Genomic DNA, 24562 nt, shown 5'->3' on the forward strand with positions numbered 1-24562 from the left:
TGTATATGGGCAGCTACAATGTATTTATCTGGTCTTGCCTCCAAGCCTACTTGGCTCTTATTGCAGCAAATTTTATTTTGAAGAAAAACTCTCAGCGCTAGTTTGCTTTGGTATGCTGACCATTTCCATCCCGAGTCACCTATTACGACACAGACGTGCGACGGAAATCTGTCAATGCATTTTTATTTTTTTTTGGTCTGCTGACGAACCATTAGACCTGTCAAAATTGCCTGCTTTTTTGGTTGAGGTTTTAGCAACTGTTTTACTTCTTTTGAATATTTTCCATGGTACGTGGAAGCTTATGACGTCCACGCTGTATTTTATAGTGAACCTGAACTGTTATTTTAATGAAATGTAGCTAAAATATGAGCTAGCTAAAGTTAGAGGGGCAAACAGCTGTAAATAATCAATGAGCGACTGCATATTTACTGCTTTTAATTCAGCCGTATTTATAGATTAGAAACACTCACTTGTTGTAGTGCTCCACATCTCTTTTCCGTGAACTGTTTATTTACAGAAGCTCTTGGATAAAGTGCAATGTTTTTATCACCTCTTCATTTCCCTGTCAGAAATAATGGGTCGTGGATATATAGTCCAAGATGATGTGGAGGGATATCTGTCGAAACTCTGTGAACAAAAGGCAGACCCAGTCACAGGACTGCTAATTGGACAGGTACCTGTGTATACTAACATCTGTCGTGTATTAGGCCATGTGTAAAAACAGAACTTTGCATTCATTATACCAATTTTTTTTATATGCAAAGAGTGTGTCTAGCGGTGGCATATGTAAAATATGTTCAAGATATTGAATCAGGGCTACAACCAAAGTCCTTTTTAGAAGCAAGTAACAGTCACAAATACTTTGTCCATATAATATCAGAAAATAGTTGAAAAATACTAAAATCCTTTCAGGATGGAGTCCAGAGTTACTCAGTTTTATGTGAGCTGTGAAATGGTGAAAACGATTCTATGTTCTAAAAGATTAGATGGAAATTAATTAAATGCACTACATATAGTACTGTGCAGAAATATTCTGCCACCCCCATTTTCTATGTTTTATTTCCAAAGATCCAAACATTCTTGTCATTTTTTATCATGGTCTTGAGCTGCAGTTCTTCAGACTTTCTGAAGGTCTGTCTATTGCAGTATAGTCTCTGTATGTGACCATTTTCAGAGCAATGTTTCCAAGAACTGGACCGAAAATCCATGGCAGCAGGTCTTATGGAGTGATGAATCCAAATTTGAAATCTTTGGTTCAAATTGTCAATATGTATTCAGACAGTCAGGAAAGTGGTGCAGCAACAATTGTCTACAGCCACCTGTAAAACATTGACGGAGCCTCTGTTACCATAACAGAGGCTCCGTCTGCATTGCAGTCAGTAATGTTGCACTCTCACTAAAGTGCTTGCTCATAGGGGTCATATGATTGTTGGGGTTTTCTCTGTATTATTGTAGGGTCTTTACCTTGCAATATAAATTGCCTCAAGGCATTTTTTTTTTGTGATTTGGCCCTATATAAATAAAATTTAATCATCTTGACAAAGAAAAAAACAAAATGCAGAAAGTCAAGAGAACAGTTCATGAAGACTGCATAAAGAAATTACTAGAAAGCTGCCTAACACAGAGTTCATGCTGTGTTGAAGAATAAAGGTGGTCATGCTGAATATTGACTTTCAAGCTAGTTGGAATTATAACTGAGTTTTAGCCTGTATACTGTATTTCCATGTATATTTGCACGTTTTCATAAATCACTGGACCTATTTCCAATTTTTCTGGCAAAATCTAAAGAAACAAAGAGTGGCTAAAGACTTTTGCACAGTACTGTACACATGCTTTAAAATTAATACGCGAGCACCATATGTCACAATACGATAGGACATCAACATGCTGTGTGTGGAGTGAAGAGAGATTAATCAATATTACTGACTAAATATTTCAGAGCTCAACGCAAAGGGATTTTGTTGTCATGGCAATTCGGACCCCCCAAAAGGAGGAGTCTGCTGCAGCAGCTAGAAACTCTGTGGACAAGGAGTGGGTCACCGAGCATGCTCGACAGGTAGTTAAAGAGGGCCATGCCTCTCTTCCAGCACAAACTGATTTGATTTCAGCATGTATTATGCTCATGTATTAAATGAGGAGTGGAATGTGCTTTGAAATGAGCTGTGCACCTAGGTAGACAGACTTGCACACTGCTAGGGTTCATGTTTGCTATTGATTTCCAGGTGTCCAGGATGCTGCCCGGAGGCCTCTCTGTAGTGGGAGTCTTCATCATCACTGATGCAGATGCCAAGGACGCACTAACTACACTCCGACAGGTGAGAGTCATGTTGACACTGTTTCCAGCAAAATCATTTTGAAATTCTTGTAATGTGCTATAGCTTGTAGTGTGAAGTTTAATCGAAAATCAACTTAAGTGATTAGAAACGAGGTCTCAAACCTGCAGCTCTAGAGCCACATTTAGCTTTTTTGCCCATAATCCAGTTACTCTCTGTGGCTTTGACCTAAAATTAATATATCAAAATGAGCATTGTAAATTTTTTTACAATTTACGTCTTTTTTTTTTATCATTGTTTTAAGTGATTCTAAAAAATGTGCAGCCTATATGTCAAATTTAAAATAAAATGTTTTAATATGTCTGTCACCTGGTGCTTTATGCTTTCACTCTTGCTAAGCTCCAGTAGTGGTGACTTCCATGAAGGTTAACACATAAGTGGCTGCACATAAATAGATAGTTCCACCAGCTGTGAATTCCAAAGCTTAAAAAAAAGAAAAATCATGGAGAAAATTCGACAATTTAAGTGCAGGAAACTTGCCTCCAAACCTCCAGTACTTGGCCTGATGTGAAAAAGTAATTGCACATAAACCTAATACCTGGATGTGCTACGTGTGGCAGCAAGAACTGGTATGTTTTTCGGAACATTATCATAACAAGTGATCTCGAGCTTCAGCGTACTGACTGATGGGAAGACGTTCTCCTTCAGGAGTTTCTGGTAGAGAACGGAATTCATAGTTCCATCAATTATGGCAAGTTTTCTAAGTACTGAAGCAGCAAAGTAGCTCAAAACCATCACACTACCACCACCAAGTTTGACTGTTGGTGAGATTTTCTTTTCATGAAATGCTGTTAGTTTTATGCCAGATGTAACGGGAATCAAACCTTACCAAAAACCTGAGTTTTGTTTTTTTCTCATTAGGCTACAAAATATTTTTTCAAAAGTCTTGGACATTTTCAAGATGTTTTTTGGAAATGTGAGGCAAGCCTTTGTGTTCTTTCTGGTCATAGATTTTGCCTTGCCATTCTCCCATGGATGCATTTTTTTTACCAGTTTTGTCTTAGTGTTGAATGGATAATAATCACTATAAGTCTTTACAGTTCAGCACAGATTTGTTAAAAAATGCTTTATTTAATATTAAAATTTGCTAACAGGGTTAGCTTAGCTTGTTCAGATGGAAGACATCATGTGACTTTCATGTGGTTCAAGACTAAACACAAAGTGTGTGAAGAGCTAATTCAGTTTGATGGTGGAAATATTGTTGGAGCATGATTTTGTTCTTTATATAGCTATAAAAGAAATAAAAATAATTCAGAGATTTATTAGAAACTTTCTCACAAAAACACTACCATCAGTGATCATCTCAACTTTTTTTTTTTTTTTTACCAAAATGCAAACTTCCTTTTAGCTGATGTTGTTGAACTAATTAAAGCTCTAAACCCAGTCAAGTATATCTTAAATAACATTGATGACAAAGGTTTGCCTGAAAACCCTACAACTCCATAAGGAGCTTGCTTAACTTAACTTTAATACACTGGAAACAGTCTTTCAATTTGTCTTTGACATTTGCACTTCAGTGCTAGAATAATCCCCAACTCCAAAAGGAGTGAAATTAAATGTAACCACAGAAAAGTAAAAAATTGGTAACATCATGCAGCGTGTGTGTGTGTGTCTAGCTGCTGTTTGCAGTGGAAAATCTGATCTCCTCTGAGCACCTGTGGGACCCTGCAGATGATGATGTCACAGACTGTGTCACGCTGCACATCAATCCCAAAACCAGAAAGTATCCTTTTCATCAGCTTTGCCTTTGGCTCAGGTAGCTACCATACAGTGTTTGTGGATGTTCTTTAACCCAGTGGACTAGAACTGTCTGTAGAACCTTTGACATCAAAGACCCCAAGGTCAGTTTGCATCTCTCATGTCTTACAGAAAAGCAGCTTCTATCTGCACAGCTCTAAAATATTACTCAAATGTGTACTGCCTTTTAAAAAAACATTCTTTGCTTTTCCCAAAACATGTAATCTCACAGTTTTGGAACACTATTTCAGTATGGTGTTATAAGTCTTATTCACTGAACAAGGAAATCTATTATGTTCTGACTTCACAAACACAGTGGTAAAGTCCTTCCACGTTACATTTATCAGGGGTTGTGAATTAAACCTTTTAAAGTGAGATGTAGGCCACAAGGTTAACAGTCTTGATATATGTTGTGCTGTTCTCTTTCATACAATGCTGCTGTTGTTGTTGTTTATATGTTTTCCCAGAGTGTGGCTAAGCCTGCAGATTGGAAGTACCAGTCGGGTTTGTGCTCCTCCTGGGCCACCGTGTCATGCAGTCTAAATGTAGACATGCTGCTACCACTACCAAACAACAGAACCAGCACAGGAAATATGGAGGAATGCCTTAAGGTTGGAACACACACTTGTGCATGAGACCTTTTTTTTTCTTCATGGGAACAGTTCTGACTTGGTTTTCTGTTTCAGGAAGGACTGAAAGCGTGGGCACACCAGATTGAGAGCGGACTGTGTCTGATTGATGGAAAAAGGCTACCCGAGGACTCGGAGCTCACAGTGGGACAGGTTGTTTATGATACTCGAATGAATGAATAAATGCTTGATTGCTGGTTTAGGATCGATTATTTGCACACTTTTATGCGCAAATCAATTCCAACATAGACTGCTGTGGCTTGATGATAAATAACAAGTGATTTTTTGTTGAAAGGCAGCAATAAAATTCTGACATCCAGTGTTTTTCTCTAGAGGAGGAATGTGAGACAGACATACACAGCTCAGCTGCTCATCACAACGGTAAGAGACGCACTTTTCTACTCTAATTAAGCACTTAAAACACTGTTTTTTTTACTGCAAGCTTCATTCACCCAAGCACACACACATTCATACCCCCATTTTTCTGTACCTAAACTCCATATCTAACATTTGCACATACACTCACATTCCGATGGATCCATAGGTGGAAACTTCAGTAGGTTTCCACCTATGGATCCAGTAGCTTAAGTATCTTGCCCAATGGTACTTTGACATGTAGATTGCTGTAGCACGTAATTGAACCACAGACCTTGTGATTGGTAGATGACACGTCACACAAGTAGTGGCAGTGAAGCCATAAATGGACACATGTGCTTGTGTTTGGTACATTTCTGTTAAAATTATACATATTTGCTGGAGTAAAGCTAAGTCAAGTTTTGAGAAGTTTGTGCATGACCATGAAATAAAATTTTGTCTTCCTTTGTGTTAGGAAAACAAGAGGTTAACAGATGTGATTGAGCAGTGTGGCGGCAGCGTGTCAGTAACAGGAGCAATCCACAGCAGAGCTTATCTACACAGCAACAAGCCAAAGGCCAGACTGGCAGAGAAGGTAATTCTTTAACATAAGGGTCGTTACAGATAAAAGATATGAAGTTCAACATCTGAGAAAAAGAATGACCCACAAATGAAATGAAAACAGAATTTATTATTTTCTCACGGAAACCTCTCTTGCGGACAGCTGCTGAAGAGGGATGTGGTTTCTACGGTGGCCACGAGAGTTCAAATGATGCTGGAGGAGCTGCTGGCATCAGACCAGGAGAGCAAGGGCAGCTGCAGAGACAAACAACAGAAAGGTGCAGACGCAGTATGCTCCACCAATCAGTTGCTTACAGCTGTACATAGATAAGTTCAGGGTCATGGGTGGGTTTACTGCCAGCCAATGAACACATAGAGGCAGGATTTGAACACAGATAAGACCTGACCTCAACAGTACAAGGTGAGCAATTAGTAATGGATGGCACACGCTATTGTTAATCCCAAACACCAATTTCATAGTTGGTCTGGTATGAACACAGTGTATCCACATGTATACATGTGGCCAGTGCTTCTCACAAGAATGACACTGCTTGTGTATTGTTAAGGGGGATCCAGACCTGTTAATCCATGTAAGTCTATGGAGATGAAACAGCTAAAATGATCATAACTCACTGAATGTTAAAGCAGTTTAGTTCAAATAGTACAAATGCTACAACTACAGCCCCAATTCCAAAAAGGTCAAGACATAAAAAGCATCAAATGTTTAAACTGTGAAAATGTAGCATTTTAAAATGTATCAAAGCACTGAGTGGGATGGCAGCAACACATCTCAAAAAAGTTAGAACAGGGCCATGTTTACCACTGTTTTCTCCCCAGTCATCTTTCAACAATACTATAAACATCTAGGAACTGAGGAGGCCGGTGGAGTGAATGAATAGTGGAATTGTAAAGCGCTTTGAGGGTCTCGAAAAGCGCTGCATAAATGCAATCCATTATTAGTATTAGTATTATCTTTCTCCCACAATTCTTTAAATGAGTAAGGAGGAGGAATAAGGAGTAATAAGAAAAATGTTGTCTGTCTACACCTGATCACTTGATGGTGACATCTTCAAAGCAAGCCTCCTCCGGGGTGCGGGAGCCCCTCGGGGCTCCGGCCTCTGGGCCTGCGGCTCGGTTCACTCTGGCACAGCTGGCTGCCGGCAGAGCAGCCAGCTGAGAGCGGGCACGCCGGTGCAGCCCCCTCTAGCTTCTGCTCGGTGGCTACTGGGTGACGCCTCGTCTGGGGATCCTCAGCCCTTCCCATGAGGGTGGCACGGATGCCTCCTTGGTCCTCCTTGGGCTCTCGCACTCTGAGGCCTCTGGATGTCTGGGGCCTGGATCTCCTCCATGCCTGCTTCATGCCCTGGGGGACGGGGCTATGGCTCTCTACATCCTCTTGCAGACCATTACATGTGGAAACCATTTGAATACAAGCGCGCTGATCCACATAGGTGTGCACATGGGTGTTCACTGTTCGTAGACTTAAATTACACCCTTCTTGGCTGCTACTTCAAAGCACATTGTGCGCTGTCTGTCCTGCGTGCTGCACAACAACACTGAATATTTAGTATTTACTGCTGTTTACACTTAGCTAGATTAATGCGATGGTGTTGTGTTTAGTATGTTGCTTTGGTTTTTTTTGCTTGTTTTCTATTCTTCTTCTCTCAACAGGTGATCCAGGAGATTTTTTTTTCTCCCCCCCTTTCTCACTGTCCCTCTCCCCTTCTGTTTTTCTTTTCCTTCCTCTTTCTTTCTCCCTTTCCTATCCCTCACTCATGTCTGTCCCATCTGTAACATCTGAAAATAAAATATAATAAACAATAAAAACAAAGGTCGATCAAATGGACCAATACGGCAATGCCACGATGATCCATTTGGCAAAATAAATCCACTGGGTATCCTTGTTGGTCTTCAGACAACAATTCTGATGGCTAAAGAACCAAATGGGACAGGCAAAAAAAAAAAAAAAGAATGAATGAATGAAAGTTAGAAGTGAATAACCTTACTGTCGTGTCTTAATAGATGAGCACCATTAGAAGAGATGTTAAAATCAACGACCTCTCAATATTAGTTACTGTACCTGCGCTTCTCTGTCTGTCCTTCAGAGCTGTTCTGCCTCCCCCATCGTATCTTTTGTCCACTAAAAGTCAGCGGGCCACTCTGTGTGTGTGACTACCAGTTCAGTGATGAGGGTTTATCTGAGGTGACTGAGCGGTTGAAGGAGATGCTGGACATTGATGCAGCTGAGGAAGACTTGGATACCAGACAGGAAATGACTTTTGAAATCACAGGGTGTGATATTACACCAGGTGGGCACAGAGTTTGTGTTTGTAAAGTAGTATTTTCACACCAAAACCTAATTTCTAGTTTGGGTATCAGTTTTCACTTTCTCCTTTTGTTGTCACGGTATTGTTTAAATGGTAAATGGACACATTTTTTTATATAGCGCTTTTCTACTCACCTGGAGCACAAAAAAACACTACAACATGCGTCATTCACCCATTCATACAAGCACTTTTTATCCCTATGCTTAAGTGCTTTCTATCTGACACACACACATCAGGATCGAACCACCAACCTTCTGATTACTAGATGACCTGCTCCACCTACCTCCAGACCAAATCTTAGTGCCATTACTATATGAATGCAAAATATGTAATTGTGACGTGCTGCTGCAGAGAACACGTGCCAAACTGCAGATGTGAGGTCAGATGTATATTAAAACAAATTAAAAACCATCGTAGCTCATCCATCTAATGGATGGGTATAAAAAAAAGTTCACTTCAATGGAATTTCCTGGGTTGGGAAAATCTCAGTATCCCATCTCTGTCATCATTTGGTGATAGAGTCAGCAACCTCCTCAAAGCCTCAGCCTCAGTAATACAACAATTAATGTTTATTTTTGTTGTTAACAGTGGTGCGATGATAACTATCAGTTTACAGTTTATATTAATAATGATGTCTGTTGAAAATTCCCATCACAAAGTTAAACTGAAACAACAAATAATTAACAAGTTACTTAATGAAATCATCCTGACTTCACAAACTTACTCCCTAGCTGCAACATTTTATGACACTAACAAATTCTAACCGTTAAATCAAGTGAACATCTGTATGTGCACACTGATGGTACTTTAGTTACGCCATTTTCACAATAATCAAGCAGGAGTTGGTGATGAGGGATGTTAACCTAGCTGATCCAAATGTGTGTTGTATGTTTTCAGAGCCCACTCAAGAAAAAGTCGAGGCGCCAGAGCACAAGAAAAACTACATTGGTAAAGACCTCTCATCTACATTTAATAAATTGTGTTAGCAAGACGAATGCTACATTTGCTTATTATTTTTTTTTGTATCATCCAATCGTCTTCTGTTAGGGCTCAGTATTCAAATAACTAAAGTCTATTGTGTAGTGCTTTGATAATGATTAACTATCGGAAAAGAAAAAGAAAAAAAAAAATATATATATATATATATATTTTTTTTTTAAAGGACATGCATGCTTGTGTACTCTGTCCTGACTGTCCTCCTTTTTGTTGTTTAGGTGTTGCCATGGCTACAGCTGTTGCCTTACTTGCTACTGCCGCCTCGATGCTGTATCTCAATGACATTTGAGGAAAATGAAATAAAGAAATAGTGTTTTGTTTTGATCTTTTCTGCCAAGTGGATCTTGGTTGAATCAGAAGATAACAAATAGGGCTGACTACAGTTATTTAAAAAATAAAAAATCCCCAACTGAAAATAGCGTCCTGGGGATTTAAGCTATCTGTACAATGCTACAGTAGACACACAACCACCTTCAGGGAACATAAGCTAGTCTAGCTAGATATAGCAACTTGTTTCATACATAAAATGAACTGAGGGAGCGCACCGAGGCCCAGTATAAGACAAAGGATCGTTTTGAACTCTGAATTGTACACATACACTCTATTAGTACAAAAATAAAAATCTGGGGGGGGGGGCTGGTTTAGCTCACTGGGTATGAACAGGTGACACATGCTCTGTTATTCCATATGCCCAGGTTTTTACTGCCTCCCCCGTGTTCCTTCTCCTAGCTTTCCTGTTTAGCTCCACTGTGCATTTGAAATTAAATAATAATAATTAATTTGGAATAAAAGCTATGTATATAGCACCAGAAATGAGCAGAATTCCTCTTCAATAAGGAGGTTGAGTTTGCCACGTGAAATCACAGCCTGTGGTTAGTGTCCTTGGCTGTGTCAAAGAGCACATAAAGCGCTAGATGTATAAAGGCTAATTTACACCATTGAGGCCTGCTCTCAAAAACTGAAATAGATGTAACACTGTCTGTTAAGCTGGATTTAAGAAATAAGTGAAACATGTTTAGCGCCATCTTCTGTAAGTGTTGGAGTCCAGCTTGCCGCTGTGGTGGCTCTCCTCCACACAGTACTCAAAAGAGACAGACAGTGAAAGTGGACAGTATATCCTCTGTTTCTTAACATGAAACTCGGTGTTGCGGCCAGGGGCAGCACAAATGTGATCCCCTTAAAGTGATCTTTAGTTTTAGTGTCCTTATTTTTCTCTCGTTATCGATTCTGTCACTAGTTAGCTAACATAAACTAATGTAAGTCTATTAACCAACCAACCACATGACAATCATGTTCCTTACTGTCAGAAGATGGCGCTAAGCTGTGTTACATCTAAACCAGTAGAGACTATGAAGGAAGAATCAGTTATATTGCTACAGGAGAACTTGCTGATATCTAGTTGCTTGATCAGTCAAGTTCTGGCTGTCTTGAATAGCTGATCTCTCCTCTGTATGGAGAAGGAAGCGCCCGCAAAGTAGAAGAAAAGAACAGAGTCCTTGAGACAAAAAAGGGTTAACACAGAATTGTTTACCAGATAGAAGAGGGAAAATATGCAGAGGTCCACTCCCCTCTTAGAGGTGGAGTTTGAACTTTGCCGTGGTCACTGTCTAGCTTACAAACTCGGGTGCAGTGAACCCAGAATCTGCTAGCTGCAGCCGAGCTTGTAAGCTGAACTTTAACCCTCATATGAGTGATAAGAGCTCTGCCTGTGTGTTCACCTCATCAACAGGTTGGCAGGAGAAAGTATGACGTTTGATGCCTTCAAACTGTCTGTCTAAAATTTTTGTTAAGAGGGGTGACGCGGTCGTAAGCTTATATAGTTCCACTTGTGAGCAGAGTAGTCCCGGACAGTGCTTCGGACCTCTAAACCACAACACCAACCACAATCTGCAGAGGATAATTTTCAACCTTTTAAAAGCTTTTATTCCGGAAGCTGGGCTGAAGCACCATGTTGAGTAAAGATCTTCCAGACATTGAGGTAAATTTGCTGTGTTATATGTTATAGCAGGATATTCTCATATGATATATAAGTGGAAAATGCAATGTATAGCATTCTCTAGCAACACATATACAGGTGTTGTGTGGATAACAAATGATAATAAAATGTTTTCCATGCCATAGTAAAATAAAGTCATTCTAATTGTGTCCATAGAATTTTTATGAGTACAGATGGGGATTTAAAGATTATTCTCCACTAATCTAGAAGCTTAACAGCAGGCTAATTTGTACATGACTGGCCTCTAATTATGACCATTTCACAAGAAAAAATTGAAACTATACATACAGCTGTGATCCTGGAATAATAGTAAGTCAGTCACAATCATCTGTTCATATACAGTTTCATCAGACTTGCAGGCATATCACAGTTTTCAAATGGACTTCCGCCATGCACAGGGCACTGCATATCCTTTGAGTCCATCAGTTTCTCAGCACAAACAGTACTTCCCTTACTGTGTGTGTCTTTAGAAAAGGCCTGTGTATAATTCAACATTCGGCTGCCCACAGGGTGAGACGTTTCTTTCTATAAGAAGCAAGCCTGACCGCAAAGTCACATGATGGAGATTCATTGGGTTACTCTTTTTACTAATGTAAAGTGTTGACTTTAGTGTGAGAAGTGCCCTGGTGTGATTTAGATGATACGGAAATAGAAATGAAAGTATCCAGAGTTTTTGGGACAAAGTAAAAACACATCTTACTAATTTAGAAATTGGCTTCACTGAGCCACCCACAGTTTCTGCATGTCGCACACTGATGTGTTCTCTGCCTTGTGGCAGAATAATACATGTCAAAGTGACATGAAAATAAAATGTCTTATAAAATAAAAATGTTTTTTAATGAAATAAAACCGCTTCTACAAACACAAAACAGATAAATAGGAGGGAAAAAGGCACTGTCAAAGTGCCTGAGAACATGGGTGTCTAAATGCTTTTTAAAGGAATCTACTGAGTCACCTGATTTTTACTCTTTTAAAAGTCCTCTTGGGTGCACCAAGTAGAGACCAGTAGAGTTATCAGAGATATACGACAGACCTATACATTGGCTAATCACTGTAACGTGTTGCAACGGTGAGGATTTAGTGGGTAAAATGCCACACGATGCAGTCTGAACATGATCGCCTGGTATTATGTAACAAGCCATGTGTTTGATTGTACAACCTATAGATAACTGACACAGGGTCAAAGTGGAGATGTCAGTGTGCATATGTATGTATGTGTGTATCTATCTATCTATCTATCTATAAAAAAGAAAAAAATTCCCGACTCGCCCCTGTGGGCGGTCAATCCTTCAAGCTCGGGTCCTCTACCAGAGGCCTGGGAGCTTGAGGGTCCTGCGCAGTATCTTAGCTGTTCCTAGGACTGCGCTCTTCTGGACAGAGATCTCTGATGTTGTTCCCGGGATCTCCTGGAGCCACTCGCCTAGTTTGGGAGTCACCGCACCTAGTGCTCCGATACTTTTAGTTAGTCTAATGCAAAGCCCTCTCCAAATTGTTTGATTTTAAAATCAAATAAATTATTAAATTATTACATTTTTGAATGATTTGATGTGTTATCACTGTACTTCCAATCAAGTATAGACTACAATGAACTGATTTTTTTAAATCAAAATTTTATAAAATGTCCCATATTTTTGGAAACTAATGATGGCGTTGATATGCTAAGACCAGTTCAATAGATCATTAGCCACTAATGTTCAAATAGTCAAGGTCAGGTTGGATTAATACATTCAGTGATAATATTCTTTAATGGCAGAATTTACATGAATAAAATACTATTCAGTATTCCCCCATGTAACAAGGTGTCAGTGTGCGACAAGCTTAATTTCTCGATTTCTACTGTTATATATGAATGCAACACGTGACATTGGCTCAGTGCATCGACCTGGCACCTCACCATTATCTTATCATCTTGACCCCGACCATGAAACAGCCAGACTTCCTAGAATGTTCCACAGTTTCAATGTTCTTGTCGGCAAATCTCAGCAAATGTGCTGTCAAGAAAAATAATGTTGTTACGGTCTGCATATTATGCAGACTGTGCAGTGTGAAGTTGAGGACCCAAAATGCAGACACAGAAGCAGGTAGGACTCAGAAGAAAGTAAGCCATTTTATTAGGCTGTAAAAAGTCCAGCAAACAAAACTTAATGTCTAAAAGGGAATTGCAAACTATAACAACAGGAACCTGGAATGAGGAAACACAAGGGTGGCTGTAGCTCAGGAGGTAGAGCAGGTCACCTACTGATCGGAAGTTTGGTGGTTCGATTCTTGGCTCCTCCAGTCTGCATGTCAAGTATCCTTGGGTAAGGTACTAACCCCAAGTTGCTCTCTGATGCGTCCATCGGAGAATGTGTGTGAATGTAGTTAGATAGCACTAAGTATAGATAAAGTGCTTGTGAGAATGGGTGAATGTGGCATGTTGTATAGAGTGCTTTGAGTACTCCGAGAGAGTAGGAAAGGGCTATTACCATTTACAAGAAAATAGAGACTGACAAGGAATAAGAGGAAGCCAGCACTATATAGACACACTGAGGGGAAATAGCTTGGAAAATAAAACACTCTCTGTGGAGAAACTGTGCCTGTTTAAGATGCTCTTTTTATATTCAATCATATTGCTGACCTTTGACCAGTTATCCTAGTTAGTTGCAAAGTATTTTTCCAGCTGTTTCTTTCTAAGACCACTTACTTTTCCAGTCTTTTGTTGCCTTTGTTGTCTTTTGTTAACTTAATTATGATAATAATTATAATTGTATAAAGGAGCCTTTGAGGTGGTCTGGGCATCTGACAAGGATGCCTTGTGGGTGAGGTGTTCTGGGCATGTCCAACCAAGAGGAGGCCCTGGGGCAGATCCAGGACACTCGGTAGAGGTTTATCTCTCAGCTGGCCTAGGAAGCCTCTGTGCTACCTGGAAAAGCTAGATTAGGTAGTTTGCTACAGACTGGGCTTCTCTGCTTAGGCTGCTGTCCCAGCAACCTGACCCCATATAAGCAGAAGAAAATGGATGGATTATTATTATTAAATATGAGAAAATATATTTCATGAAATAATAAAAGGTTAGAAATATGTTTTATTGTGAAGAAAATATGGATGGGTTTGTGCCCCAATTTTTTTGGAATTTGGGGTTGTGGCATAAGACTTCTCTGAATATAATTATCTAGTTCCCTCTGCAACCATACCACTTTATAAAAACAAACACACTGGATGCTTTTCCTGGATCATTCCTTTATATGTAAAGCAAAAATGTGAACCACTATACTGTGGAGCCACTTGAAATGCTAAAACAAAGTCTCTGGAAAATAAAAGAAGATTCTACTCGTGTTTATTAGGACGTGCAGTCTAAGAATCCAATCCTGTGTCTTTTTCTTTTCAGAGCATCCTAGCTCTGAATCCAAGGGTGAAGCATCATGCTCAGATCATATCCACAGCCAGTAAGAAGAAAGAAAAGAAACACTGGAAGAGGAACCCTGAAAGGAACTGCGGTGTAAGAAAAATACACAAACAAGACGTAGCTTCAATTAAAAGAGTATCTTTAGTCAAATTAGAGCATTTGCATAATTTAATGCTTGGAACATCATTCATCTTCTTCACTCTTTTTTCCAGTCTTGTGTGAAGTTAGAAAACAACTTTGACGACATCAAGCATACAACACTGAGCGAGCGAGGAGCACTACGAGAAGCTCTCAGGTGAAGATTAATGAAGAGGCTACTTTAGTTATTTGTTTTTAATATAGCATATGTCACAAATATGATTTACATTCAACTTATGTTAAAAAAGATACCAAATTTCAGATGGTCACAACAAATGCAGGCTAAAGAAGAGTATTCTCATCATTGTCAGGCCAGTTCCACACATGTACTTTCTTTTTTTATCACCATTAGAGAAAAAGGGCAGCAGTGCAGTTGGATGAATCCAACTGTTAATTGAATAGCCATGACATTTGTACACACAATATAATAATAATCCATGTCAAAAGAAAGTTTTTTTTCCAGGACTTTCTTTATTTTTTCAGTTAGCTACACCATCATGACAAAATGTACAAAATGAACAAAATGAACAAAATGTAAATTTTATTTATGAGACGAAATCGTGATAGTGACGTACTGGCACATTAAACTAAGACACTGTACATGAAAAGTATTATCTTAAATGTATCCATTATAATATTAGACATTACAGCACTACAAACTGTGTTTTTTGTCTAAAATAACAAAAATTCTCCAAACTGTTTGCATGCAATTTTTATTTTTTAGAAATCTTACTTGGTTAAGCTGCAGAAACAAATGAAAAATTTGTGTTTAGATGTCTAAAATGTGCTGATGCTCCCTGTCAGAAGAGCTGCCCAACTAATCTGGACATCAAGTCATTCATTACGAGTATCTCCAATAAGGTAGAATCCACTCTGCACTCTTTCTGTCATGATCCCGAGTCTTGTACCCAGCGTTTCCTGTTTTGGACTTTTAGTTTTGGTTTATTTTATAGTCTGAGGTTGAGATTCTGTTCTTTGTTTGGTTACTCTTACTTATTTGTATTCCTAAGTCATCTTGGTTTCTTGTCTAGTTTATGTTGTCTTATCTCTGTCTCCACACTTATTCGCCTGTTCCCCAGTCGTGCCTCTGTTTCTCTCACTCCCTCTTTTCCCTGTATTTAGTCAGTCAGTGTGTGTATGTTCTCGTACTTCCTTTTTTACTTTGATAGTCTCCTGCCCTGTGTGTAGCATGTGCAGTTTTGTCCTCTGTCTCGTCAGTTAGATTATGTCCAGCTGTCTTCGCCAGGTTATTCCTCTTTGTCCTGATTCCCTCGTGTGTATATATTGTCTGCATCTCCCTCATTCCTGGCTGTGTGTTCTGCCTGTGTGTTTAGTTTCCAGTTTGGTTTTGTATTTCATAAGTTCGATAATAAAGCTGTGTTTTTGAGTTAAGGTCCATATGAGAGTCTGCATTCTGGGTCCCCGATCCTGTCTTCACATAGCCTTATGTCTTCAGATATTCAAAGTAATACCAGATAGCAGTACTCTGATGTCAAGTGTGTGTATTTGTGTAACAGAACTACTATGGGGCAGCGCGTGCCATTCTATCTGACAACCCTCTGGGTTTGACCTGCGGAATGGTTTGTCCCACATCGGAGCTGTGTGTAGGGGGCTGCAACCTGTATGCTTCTGAAGAAGGACCCATTAACATTGGAGGGTTACAGCAGTTTGCTATTGAGGTACGACAGTTTTCAGAAAACACATTTCTAATCAATTATATTGATTTAACATCAGCCATGATGTAAAAGTAGTGTATTAAAGACTATTCTTGGCATGTGCATTTGTGTATGTTTCTTTACAGGTGTTTAGTAAAATGGGCATCCCTCAGAAAAGAAACCCCGAACTCCCACCATTCAATGAGCTGCCAGAGTCTTACCACACCCCTATAGCTCTGATTGGCTGTGGCCCAGCATCAATTAGTTGTGCTTCTTTCCTGGCCCGTCTGGGATATGATAATATCACAATATTTGAAAAACAGAAGTACACAGGAGGGCTGAGGTATCTTAACATTATTATTATATAAAATATTATATGACAGTGTTCATTTCCCTCAAGCTGTTTTATATTGTATTGTTAGTTACTTGGGAAGTAAAGGTTCAGTCTTTTTAAAAAGAATTTTAGAATTGCACATTGAGACATGGGTAAACCTTTTTTAATATGTCTGCAAATTAGAGAGAGAAGCTGGCACGAGGACAGTTGAAAGACACAATACCAACATGATAGCATTGGGGAGACAAAAATCATTCAAAGAGATATGTTCTTCTATGCAGCACGTCAGAAATCCCTCAATTCCGGCTTCCATATGAGGTCGTCCAGTTTGAAATAAACCTGATGAAGGACCTGGGAGTGAAGGTATGAAATGTGGCACGTATTTTCAAAATAGTATTTGTAGCATCCATTATATTAGTCAAATCTCTTTACATGAGTCAACAGTTCAGTTAAGACATTTTGTTTCTGTGGCGTCTACAGGTGGTGTGTGAGAAGGGCTTGGGTGTTAATGGAATGACTCTGAAGTCCCTGAAGGAAGATGGATTTAAGGCTGTCTTCATAGGGATTGGTGAGTTTCACTTGACAACCATTATGAATAGATTCCAGTTTAGTTCCCTGTAAATTCATCTGGAATCTGGATGTGTCTGGATATTATGCACATTTGTAAAAAGTTATAATAAACTGCTGAATTACATCAACCATCAAATTTGTTTTTCTGCATGCATTTTAAGTCCTCATCAAGTCCTGTTTGCATGTGTCTGTGAATGTGTGTGTGACACCAGGTCTCCCACAGGCCAACAGAGCTGAAATCTTCAAGGGTTTAACTGTGGATCAAGGATTCTTCACTTCTAAGGACTTTCTGCCCATGGTGGCCTCTGCCAGCAAGAAAGGTACCACTTAATTTTTGTTCCTCTACCAGTCCACAGGATTATAGTTCACATGTGCAGTAACAAAGTCACAATATACACATTATTTATATGAAGTCACGATCCCAAACATACGACAATAGCATCACTTCACAGCCTTTGATCAGCCCGTAACTTTTCATGTGTTAGTGTATCCGCACATACTCATTCAATCATACAGTACTTTTGCTGGTGACATGGTTTTTTACATTTTGGGCTCTCTGTCGCTTTGCCTAGGTATGTGTCAGTGTCGCTCCTCTCTGCCAGAACTAAAGGGAGTGGTGATAGTTTTGGGGGCCGGTGACACTGCATTTGACTGTGCCACCTCAGCCCTTCGGTGTGGAGCCAAAAGAGTGTATGTCTGCTTCAGGAGGGGATTCACCAACATTAGAGCTGTTCCTGAGGAGGTGCTGATGAGAGGCAGATGGATCAACTGACGCAGTATACAGACAGATCACCAGATGAGTGTACTGATATGTATGACGTTTTTTCCTCTCAGATGGAGTTGGCTAAAGAGGAGCAGTGTGAGTTCCTTCCTTTTCTGTCTCCCCGTGAGGTCATTATGAAGAATGGGCATGTTGCTGGGTTACAGTTCTGTCGCACTGAGCAGACTGAGGAAGGTGACTGGGTTGAAGACGAGGAGCAAATTGTCAGACTGAAGGCTGATTACATAATCAGTGCTTTTGGATCCCTGTTGAATGAGCCACAAGGTAATGAGTAATCAGCTGCGCAACACATTACCCAACTTTTTGCTTCACCTTTAACTAGAAGAAGTAATGACAAATCCAGATGTAATTGTAAAACTTTGGTTTCCGAGTGCTGGTTTGTCTTTTTTAATTTTACTTTTTTTTTTTTCAAATATACATTACTGAGCAAGTCTCTTGACCAACTCCCAGTTTCTTAACATGGGAAATAGGTGCAAAACCTGTAATTTAAATACAGCACAAAAACGTTGTTCTCTGTTAGGTGTAGACAACACTAGTTCATCTTTTGAGTAAGGAACCTTTTAATGTTTGGTCAATGTTCAGAGGCTTGACACACAAAAACACATTTCTCTGAAAATCATCAGTTAAAAAGACCTGGAGTACCAGCAGCCCAAAACAACATAACAAAATTAAATCTGTAATGGTTTGAAAGTTTGCAGGTGATGTTTAGACTGAGGCAGAGCATGAAACTGACTGATATGCTGGGTGCTTGTAGTGACTGAGGCCATGACGCCTGTGAAGCTGAGTCGCTGGGGTACCCCAGAGGTGAACACAGGCACCATGCAGACCAGTGAGCCCTGGGTTTTTGCTGGAGGAGACGTCGCTGGTTTGGCAAACACCACAGTGGAGTCAGTGAATGATGGCAAACAAGCCTCGTGGCATATTCACAGATACATACAGGTAAGTCTGCTAAGACTCTAAACACCAATGAGTTCGATAAGGAGAGATCATTTGGAAGAACCGAACAAGATTTACCAAGATGGAAAAATGAATTGGAACACAGAAAAGACAGAAAAGAATCCCAGTAGCGATAGGATTTAGAACAGGAAACCCCAAAACATAGGCACTGATGGTGTTGAAGATTGAGATGGAAGCTTGGATGGGGCGAGATGGAGAGGTGGTTGGTTGCATGAATGAGAATCCGATGGAAAAGCACAGATTTTAAACCAGTCAGAATGGAGGCTTTGCCTTCTTTGATCCAATCAAAAAGGTGACTGGGCTAGTATAATGATGACAGCACTGAGTTTGATAGCATGGGAAGGTTATAGTGAACATCTAGGAAAGCAAGCATATGAATGACTGCAGATCTTCCTTACTGAACTTGTGCCTATTAATGGTTTGTTTAGTGTCCATGTACAATTTTTGTACCTCATGCATAATACTCAAAATATCATACCAATAATGTTACCAAAAATATTTATCCCTTCTCTTTTACTTGTATAGTCTCTTCATGGACAAACAGTAGACCCAGTTCCAAAGTTGCCATTGTTCTACAGTGCTATAGACCAGGTGGACATCAGCATTGAAGTTTGTGGAATAAAATTTCCAAATCCGTTCGGCCTGGCCTCTGCTCCTCCTACCACTAGCACAGCCATGATCAGAAGAGCTTTTGAACAAGGATGGGGCTTCGCTCTGACTAAGACATTTGGACTGGATAAGGTACCACACATGCAAACAATGTACCAAACCACCAGTCACTAGAACGACTATACTTGCAGGCATTAAAGAGATTTATTCACCCGAACATGTATTTTACGATACCTTACAGTAAATCATTGTAACATATCAATATTTCCTCCTTGCTGACCTTTGCTGTTTTTGCATTTTTATATTTTTCCCATACCAATTTATTATGTAACCTCAGATTTATTCCTCAGGAAATTGTGAGCATACAAAAAAAACGAAAAAAAAAAAAAGGGATTTGTTTAGGATTCTTTACCAGATGAACACAAGTAAAAGCTTCAGAAAGAAAAACACGAAAGCTTTGTTGTGTCTAGCAAGTTTCACTTTAAGGACCCCAAAAAAAGAAGTTAACCTCATGAATGGGCTCTATAAATCTGTGTCTTTAGGATCTGGTGACCAATGTGTCTCCTCGAATTGTGCGTGGTACAACATCAGGCCCTCTTTATGGGCCTGGTCTGGGCTCCTTCCTCAACATTGAGCTCATCAGCGAGAAGACAGCAGCCTACTGGTGTCAGTCGGTTGCTGAGCTGAAAAAAGACTTCCCCAACAACGTAAGTTTGATATTACATCATACCTTTCCTTGGTGATAAGCGTGTTGTTGCGTTAAATAATTAATATACATTTACTTTTCTGGATTGTTTCTGTACCATATTACATATTTCTTTGATTTTTTCCATGAGCTTCATTCCATCACATGTGCTTTACCAGACATTTCATGTCTTTAGTGCGTGTTCTCTAGCAGTGTCCATTTGCACCACTGTACCAAAATTCACCCAAGTTTGAAGTACAAAGTTCTAAAATAAGTCTAAAGTGTGTGATGTTTAAAATCGAAAAAAAAATCCCTCTGTGTCCATCAGGTGGTGATTTCTAGTATAATGTGTGGTTACAACGAGGAAGACTGGACAGAGCTAGCCAAGATGGCTGAGGTGATAAAAACAATATACCACTTTAATCAAACATTTTTACAGAATATGTAGTCTAATGATGATTTAATTGTAAAAATAACGAATGTATGTGTTTAGGAGTCGGGAGCAGATGCTTTGGAGCTGAACCTCTCTTGTCCTCATGGGATGGGAGAGAGAGGCATGGGACTGGCCTGTGGACAGGTACGCACACCCCCCCCCCAAAAAACACACCCAAATATACAAGGGAGGAAATGGATGTAAGAACAATTAAGTGTAAAGGTGTAACCATTTATTCATTTGTTGTGTCATCAGGACCCAGTGCTGGTAAGGAACATCTGTCGCTGGGTGCGTGAGGCCATTTCCATTCCATTCTTTGCTAAACTGACACCAAATGTTACAAATATTGTTGACATTGCCAAGGCAGCCCATGAAGGTAACCACACTTCACCTTTTCATTCAGTATCATTTTACATTGCTCAGTACTAATCCACAATGTAGCGAATGATTAGCAGATGCCTGTTAACAAGTCTGTAAATGTTGTGCTGTGTTATAGGTGGAGCGGATGGAGTCACAGCCACCAACACGGTCTCAGGTTTAATGGGACTCAAAGCTGATGGCGCTCCCTGGCCAAGTGTTGGTTTGGAAAAACGCACCACATACGGAGGGATCTCTGGTAAGTGCACACACGGTGAAGTATAGCGCAGTGCTGAATAAACTTATTTATCACATTAATGGTGTGTTCAGGTAATGCCATCAGGCCCATTACTCTCAGAGCAGTGTCAGCCATCGCCAGAGCAATTCCAGGTTTTCCTATTCTGGCCACCGGGGGTATTGACTCAGCAGAGAGCGGACTACAGTTTCTTCATGCTGGGGCTTCCCTGTTACAGGTGATAACCAATTTACTGTAACAGGTTTTGCCATTGAATAAAAGTTGATCACAGACCAGTCACTTAGATCAGCTTTCTCATTCTGTCGGGATACCACAGGTGTGTAGTGCAGTTCAGAACCAGGACTTCACATTGATTGAGGATTACTGTGTGGGTACGCAACTGCTTTTTGGCTGAGCTTAACAGGCATTCATTTACATTTTTAGAGCTTCAAAATATTTACTTTTGTATTATTGTGACATTACACATGTTTAGGTCTGAAGGCCTTGCTGTACCTAAAGAGCCTAGAGCTAAAGGACTGGGATGGTCAGTCACCTCCAACAGCGAGCCATCAGAAGGGAAAACCAGTTCCCAGACTCGAAAGCCTGGTTGGAAAGGTACAACTACAACAGTTATAGTAACCTTTTGGTCTTTCTTGGCCTTATATCAACCCACACCTGAATGCTTCAGGCCAGCAAACTGCCAAAACCATCTGCTAGCTGCTAGTAGAGGTACTCTCGTTTGCTGATGACAATGAGTTAACCAGCTGCATCTTATTATCATTGCCACACTGGTACTTACTCTCTTAATTCCTGAGGAAGCAGTAAGAGTGCAATTAGTTTTGCTTCTGCTCCCAGTTAAAATTTTGTTAAATAAGTACTGAACCTGGGTAATGTGTTGTTATTTTCCTTAGGTTGTATTAAACCAATTTTAAAAGATGCTAGAGACCAGATTATTTTTATTACATCCTAACATTTAAAACCTTGAATCAAAAGAAGATGCCTGTTCTTTTTCACATTAAATGGTTATTTGTCTAATAACCATTTGTCACCTCTTATTGGTCAATGTGCATGTGTTTAGAGTCTCCCTAGCTTTGGTCCATACCTTCAGGAGAAGACGGAAGCCATTGCTGCATGCAAGAAACGACTCCGAGATGCTGGTGAAACCAATGTGGTGGAATCCAACGTCAGCCGGATCAACGTGCCCCAGAAGCCTGTTCCTCCAGTCAAGGTCCATACGCATACATACGTGCTGCACGTTGAGTTCAATAAAGCTATATGTCACAGTCGGGCTGAGACTGTAAGGAGTGAAGAAGGTGGACCCAAGTGTAGACACGCAAAATAACAAAACTTAATATTAACTGAAGAATAAGCCTGGACTTATAAAGCAAAGAGCAGAACTAAATCATGATCTAAACCGGGTGAGCTAAACATAACAAAACCCTGGAACATAGAAACCTGGCATGAGTTCATAACAGAACTTATTTGGGGAGCATTACCTTACCTTGTTTCATGGAAACAAGGTAAGGTAACAGACACTCAGGCAGGGAAACGCATGGAGAAACAGCTGACACAAATGAGCATAACGACTTCACAGTGGAAGAGTAAAATGAAACACAATGAACATAGAAACACAAGACCTCTTCAAAATAAAACAGGAAACATGAGATGCAAACATGACAATACAAACTTGACAACCTGAAATCACAGACAAGAAATACATGAGACTAACCAGAAGACGTAAGTGAAACATAACTAGATTAAACTTGAGGCAACTAAATAATGAACCTAGAACTTAACATTATCTTCAAAATACAACAAAAGAGATCAAAAGCCAAATGAAAGGCTGGCTCACAGACCCGGCCCCTGACACTGCATTTGGTTTTTAACCATAAATGTGTTTTTATGTATGTGTGTGGTGACGGGTTGTGTTATAGGACGTGATAGCCAGAGCACTGCGCCACATTGGAGCATACCAGGAACTTAACAACATGGAGCAGGTACACAGTTCTCATTCATTCACTCTAACCAGGTAATATTCTGACCATTGTAGTGATTTATAGGAAAAGATAAATGAACAAAAGGACATTGCACCACATGTGTAATCACTTTTTATTTTCTAAATCAGGTTTTCTTCTCATGATCACAGATAGCAGTAAAATATCATTTATCAAAATCACAACAACAACAATGGCCTTTCCCTGTGCTCTCAGGTCCAGGCTCTTATAGATGAAGAGATGTGTATCAACTGTGGGAAATGTTACATGACCTGCAATGACTCTGGATACCAGGTATGTTTTTCTACTATATCCAGACAGTCATCACTTTCTTGTTTTTCAAGAGATGTATCTGCTTCAGTCCCATAATGTGACTCTTATTTCAAGGCTATAACATTCGACCCTGAAACTCATCTTCCATCCGTGACTGACAGCTGCACTGGCTGCACTTTGTGCCTCAGTGTCTGTCCCATCATAGACTGCATCAAGATGGTCAAAAGGAAAACAGCCTACAAACCCAACAGAGGTGTACCTATTAGTCCTGTCTGCTAAAGGCGAGGATAATAATAAAACAAAGACATCCAACTGGATTGTCTTATACAGTAAATTAATTTGTGTGAAGTATAATCTTAGTTTGAAAGCCCAGCTCCAGTGGCACCACTGAGCAGAGAGGCAGATAACATCACAATAATTGTATAGTGTATATATAGTAAGTGTATGTCAATAATTCCACTCTGATTTAGTTGGTAAATCTGAATCTGACTTTGTTTTTATTCTCTTGTAGAAAATCATTTCAATGTTAAAAAGGCATTTACAGAATGTCAAATTAATTCAAGTCAAATGAAATGCTCCCCAAATAAGTTCTGTGATTTCAAATGTCTGGATTTTTGGATATACAGAAAATATCTGTAAGATAGAGCACATTTTTATACAAATTTGTGAGATTGTGTAAAAAAATTAACCAACATAAAAATATTCTGTTATACATGTGTTATCAGGAAAATGTTGTGAAATGTTAAAAATAAAAGCAACCATTACTTTGTGTCAAGTTATTTTATCATCCTAATACATACATTATATCTATTCAAATATTTAAGTACAGCTTTGTTGTGTTTTTGATATTAGGTAATATTATTGTTCCTATATATTCATATATATTCATGAAAGTTGCACTAGTGCATGTAAACAACATACATTCTGGGCTGGTTAGATTATACTAAGTTTGAGGTTAGTAGACACTTTACCTCTAATTTCTGTGAACGGTAAGAATTCCGTGGCTGAGTTTAGTTAGGCTGGAAGCTTTTTGTTGCTGAAACATTTTGAAACAACCTTTGAAATGGTTTGAAAATATTTCCCTTGAGTATTTGGTTAGTTTCTTTTTAAAATGTAGCATTAAATTCAGGAAAAACATTGTCACCTTTTCCTCATCAATTCAAGAAGCTAAAAATCACTATTTTGGGAAACACTTTTTTTTTTTTTTTAGATTTCCTCTTTTT

At 39.5% G+C, this 24562-nt stretch overlaps 2 protein-coding genes across 2 annotated transcripts; both read left to right on the forward strand.

Annotated features, from left to right (window-relative positions):
* The first annotated feature begins 144 nt into the window (after nucleotides 1–144).
* LOC147309092 (protein odr-4 homolog) lies at nucleotides 145–9540 on the forward strand. The gene is made up of 14 exons (XM_086271321.1): nucleotides 145–287; nucleotides 570–673; nucleotides 1940–2056; nucleotides 2223–2315; nucleotides 3950–4056; nucleotides 4138–4174; nucleotides 4538–4681; nucleotides 4757–4852; nucleotides 5033–5080; nucleotides 5529–5648; nucleotides 5778–5892; nucleotides 7720–7923; nucleotides 8839–8889; nucleotides 9156–9540. The coding sequence occupies exons 2-14, from the start codon at nucleotides 575–577 to the stop codon at nucleotides 9224–9226; spliced, it is 1302 nt and encodes a 433-aa protein (XP_086127447.1). The 5' UTR covers nucleotides 145–287; nucleotides 570–574; the 3' UTR covers nucleotides 9227–9540.
* Nucleotides 9541–10565: 1025 nt separating this feature from the next.
* LOC147309093 (dihydropyrimidine dehydrogenase [NADP(+)]-like) lies at nucleotides 10566–24105 on the forward strand. The gene is made up of 25 exons (XM_086271320.1): nucleotides 10566–10915; nucleotides 14301–14411; nucleotides 14531–14613; nucleotides 15230–15317; nucleotides 15974–16135; nucleotides 16258–16454; nucleotides 16727–16808; nucleotides 16926–17013; nucleotides 17228–17335; nucleotides 17588–17757; nucleotides 17850–18060; nucleotides 18551–18735; nucleotides 19279–19494; nucleotides 19905–20069; nucleotides 20376–20444; nucleotides 20541–20624; nucleotides 20736–20856; nucleotides 20977–21096; nucleotides 21168–21310; nucleotides 21410–21464; nucleotides 21566–21687; nucleotides 22151–22300; nucleotides 23007–23069; nucleotides 23283–23360; nucleotides 23454–24105. The coding sequence occupies exons 1-25, from the start codon at nucleotides 10886–10888 to the stop codon at nucleotides 23616–23618; spliced, it is 3066 nt and encodes a 1021-aa protein (XP_086127446.1). The 5' UTR covers nucleotides 10566–10885; the 3' UTR covers nucleotides 23619–24105.
* Nucleotides 24106–24562: the final 457 nt, after the last annotated feature.

Source organism: Aulonocara sp. 'chitande type north' Nkhata Bay, linkage group LG18, assembly GCF_057382095.1.
Source record: "Aulonocara sp. 'chitande type north' Nkhata Bay isolate Kocher_YH1m ecotype deep benthic linkage group LG18, A_spYH_male_GT1.1, whole genome shotgun sequence".
NCBI classification, from domain to species: Eukaryota; Metazoa; Chordata; class Actinopteri; order Cichliformes; family Cichlidae; genus Aulonocara; species Aulonocara sp. 'chitande type north' Nkhata Bay.

Excerpts from the sequence above, each read along its gene's own strand:
- LOC147309093 (XM_086271320.1), top strand. The coding sequence starts at position 10,886 with ATGTTGAGTAAAGATCTTCCAGACATTGAG. Across the intron at positions 16,136-16,257 it reads TACAGCAGTTTGCTATTGAG|GTGTTTAGTAAAATGGGCAT; the intron begins GTACGACAGTTT and ends GTTTCTTTACAG. Across the intron at positions 21,465-21,565 it reads GATTGAGGATTACTGTGTGG|GTCTGAAGGCCTTGCTGTAC; the intron begins GTACGCAACTGC and ends ACACATGTTTAG.
- LOC147309092 (XM_086271321.1), top strand. The coding sequence starts at position 575 with ATGGGTCGTGGATATATAGTCCAAGATGATGTGGAGGGATATCTGTCG. Across the intron at positions 5,649-5,777 it reads AGGCCAGACTGGCAGAGAAG|CTGCTGAAGAGGGATGTGGT; the intron begins GTAATTCTTTAA and ends TCTTGCGGACAG. Across the intron at positions 5,893-7,719 it reads CAGAGACAAACAACAGAAAG|AGCTGTTCTGCCTCCCCCAT; the intron begins GTGCAGACGCAG and ends TCTGTCCTTCAG.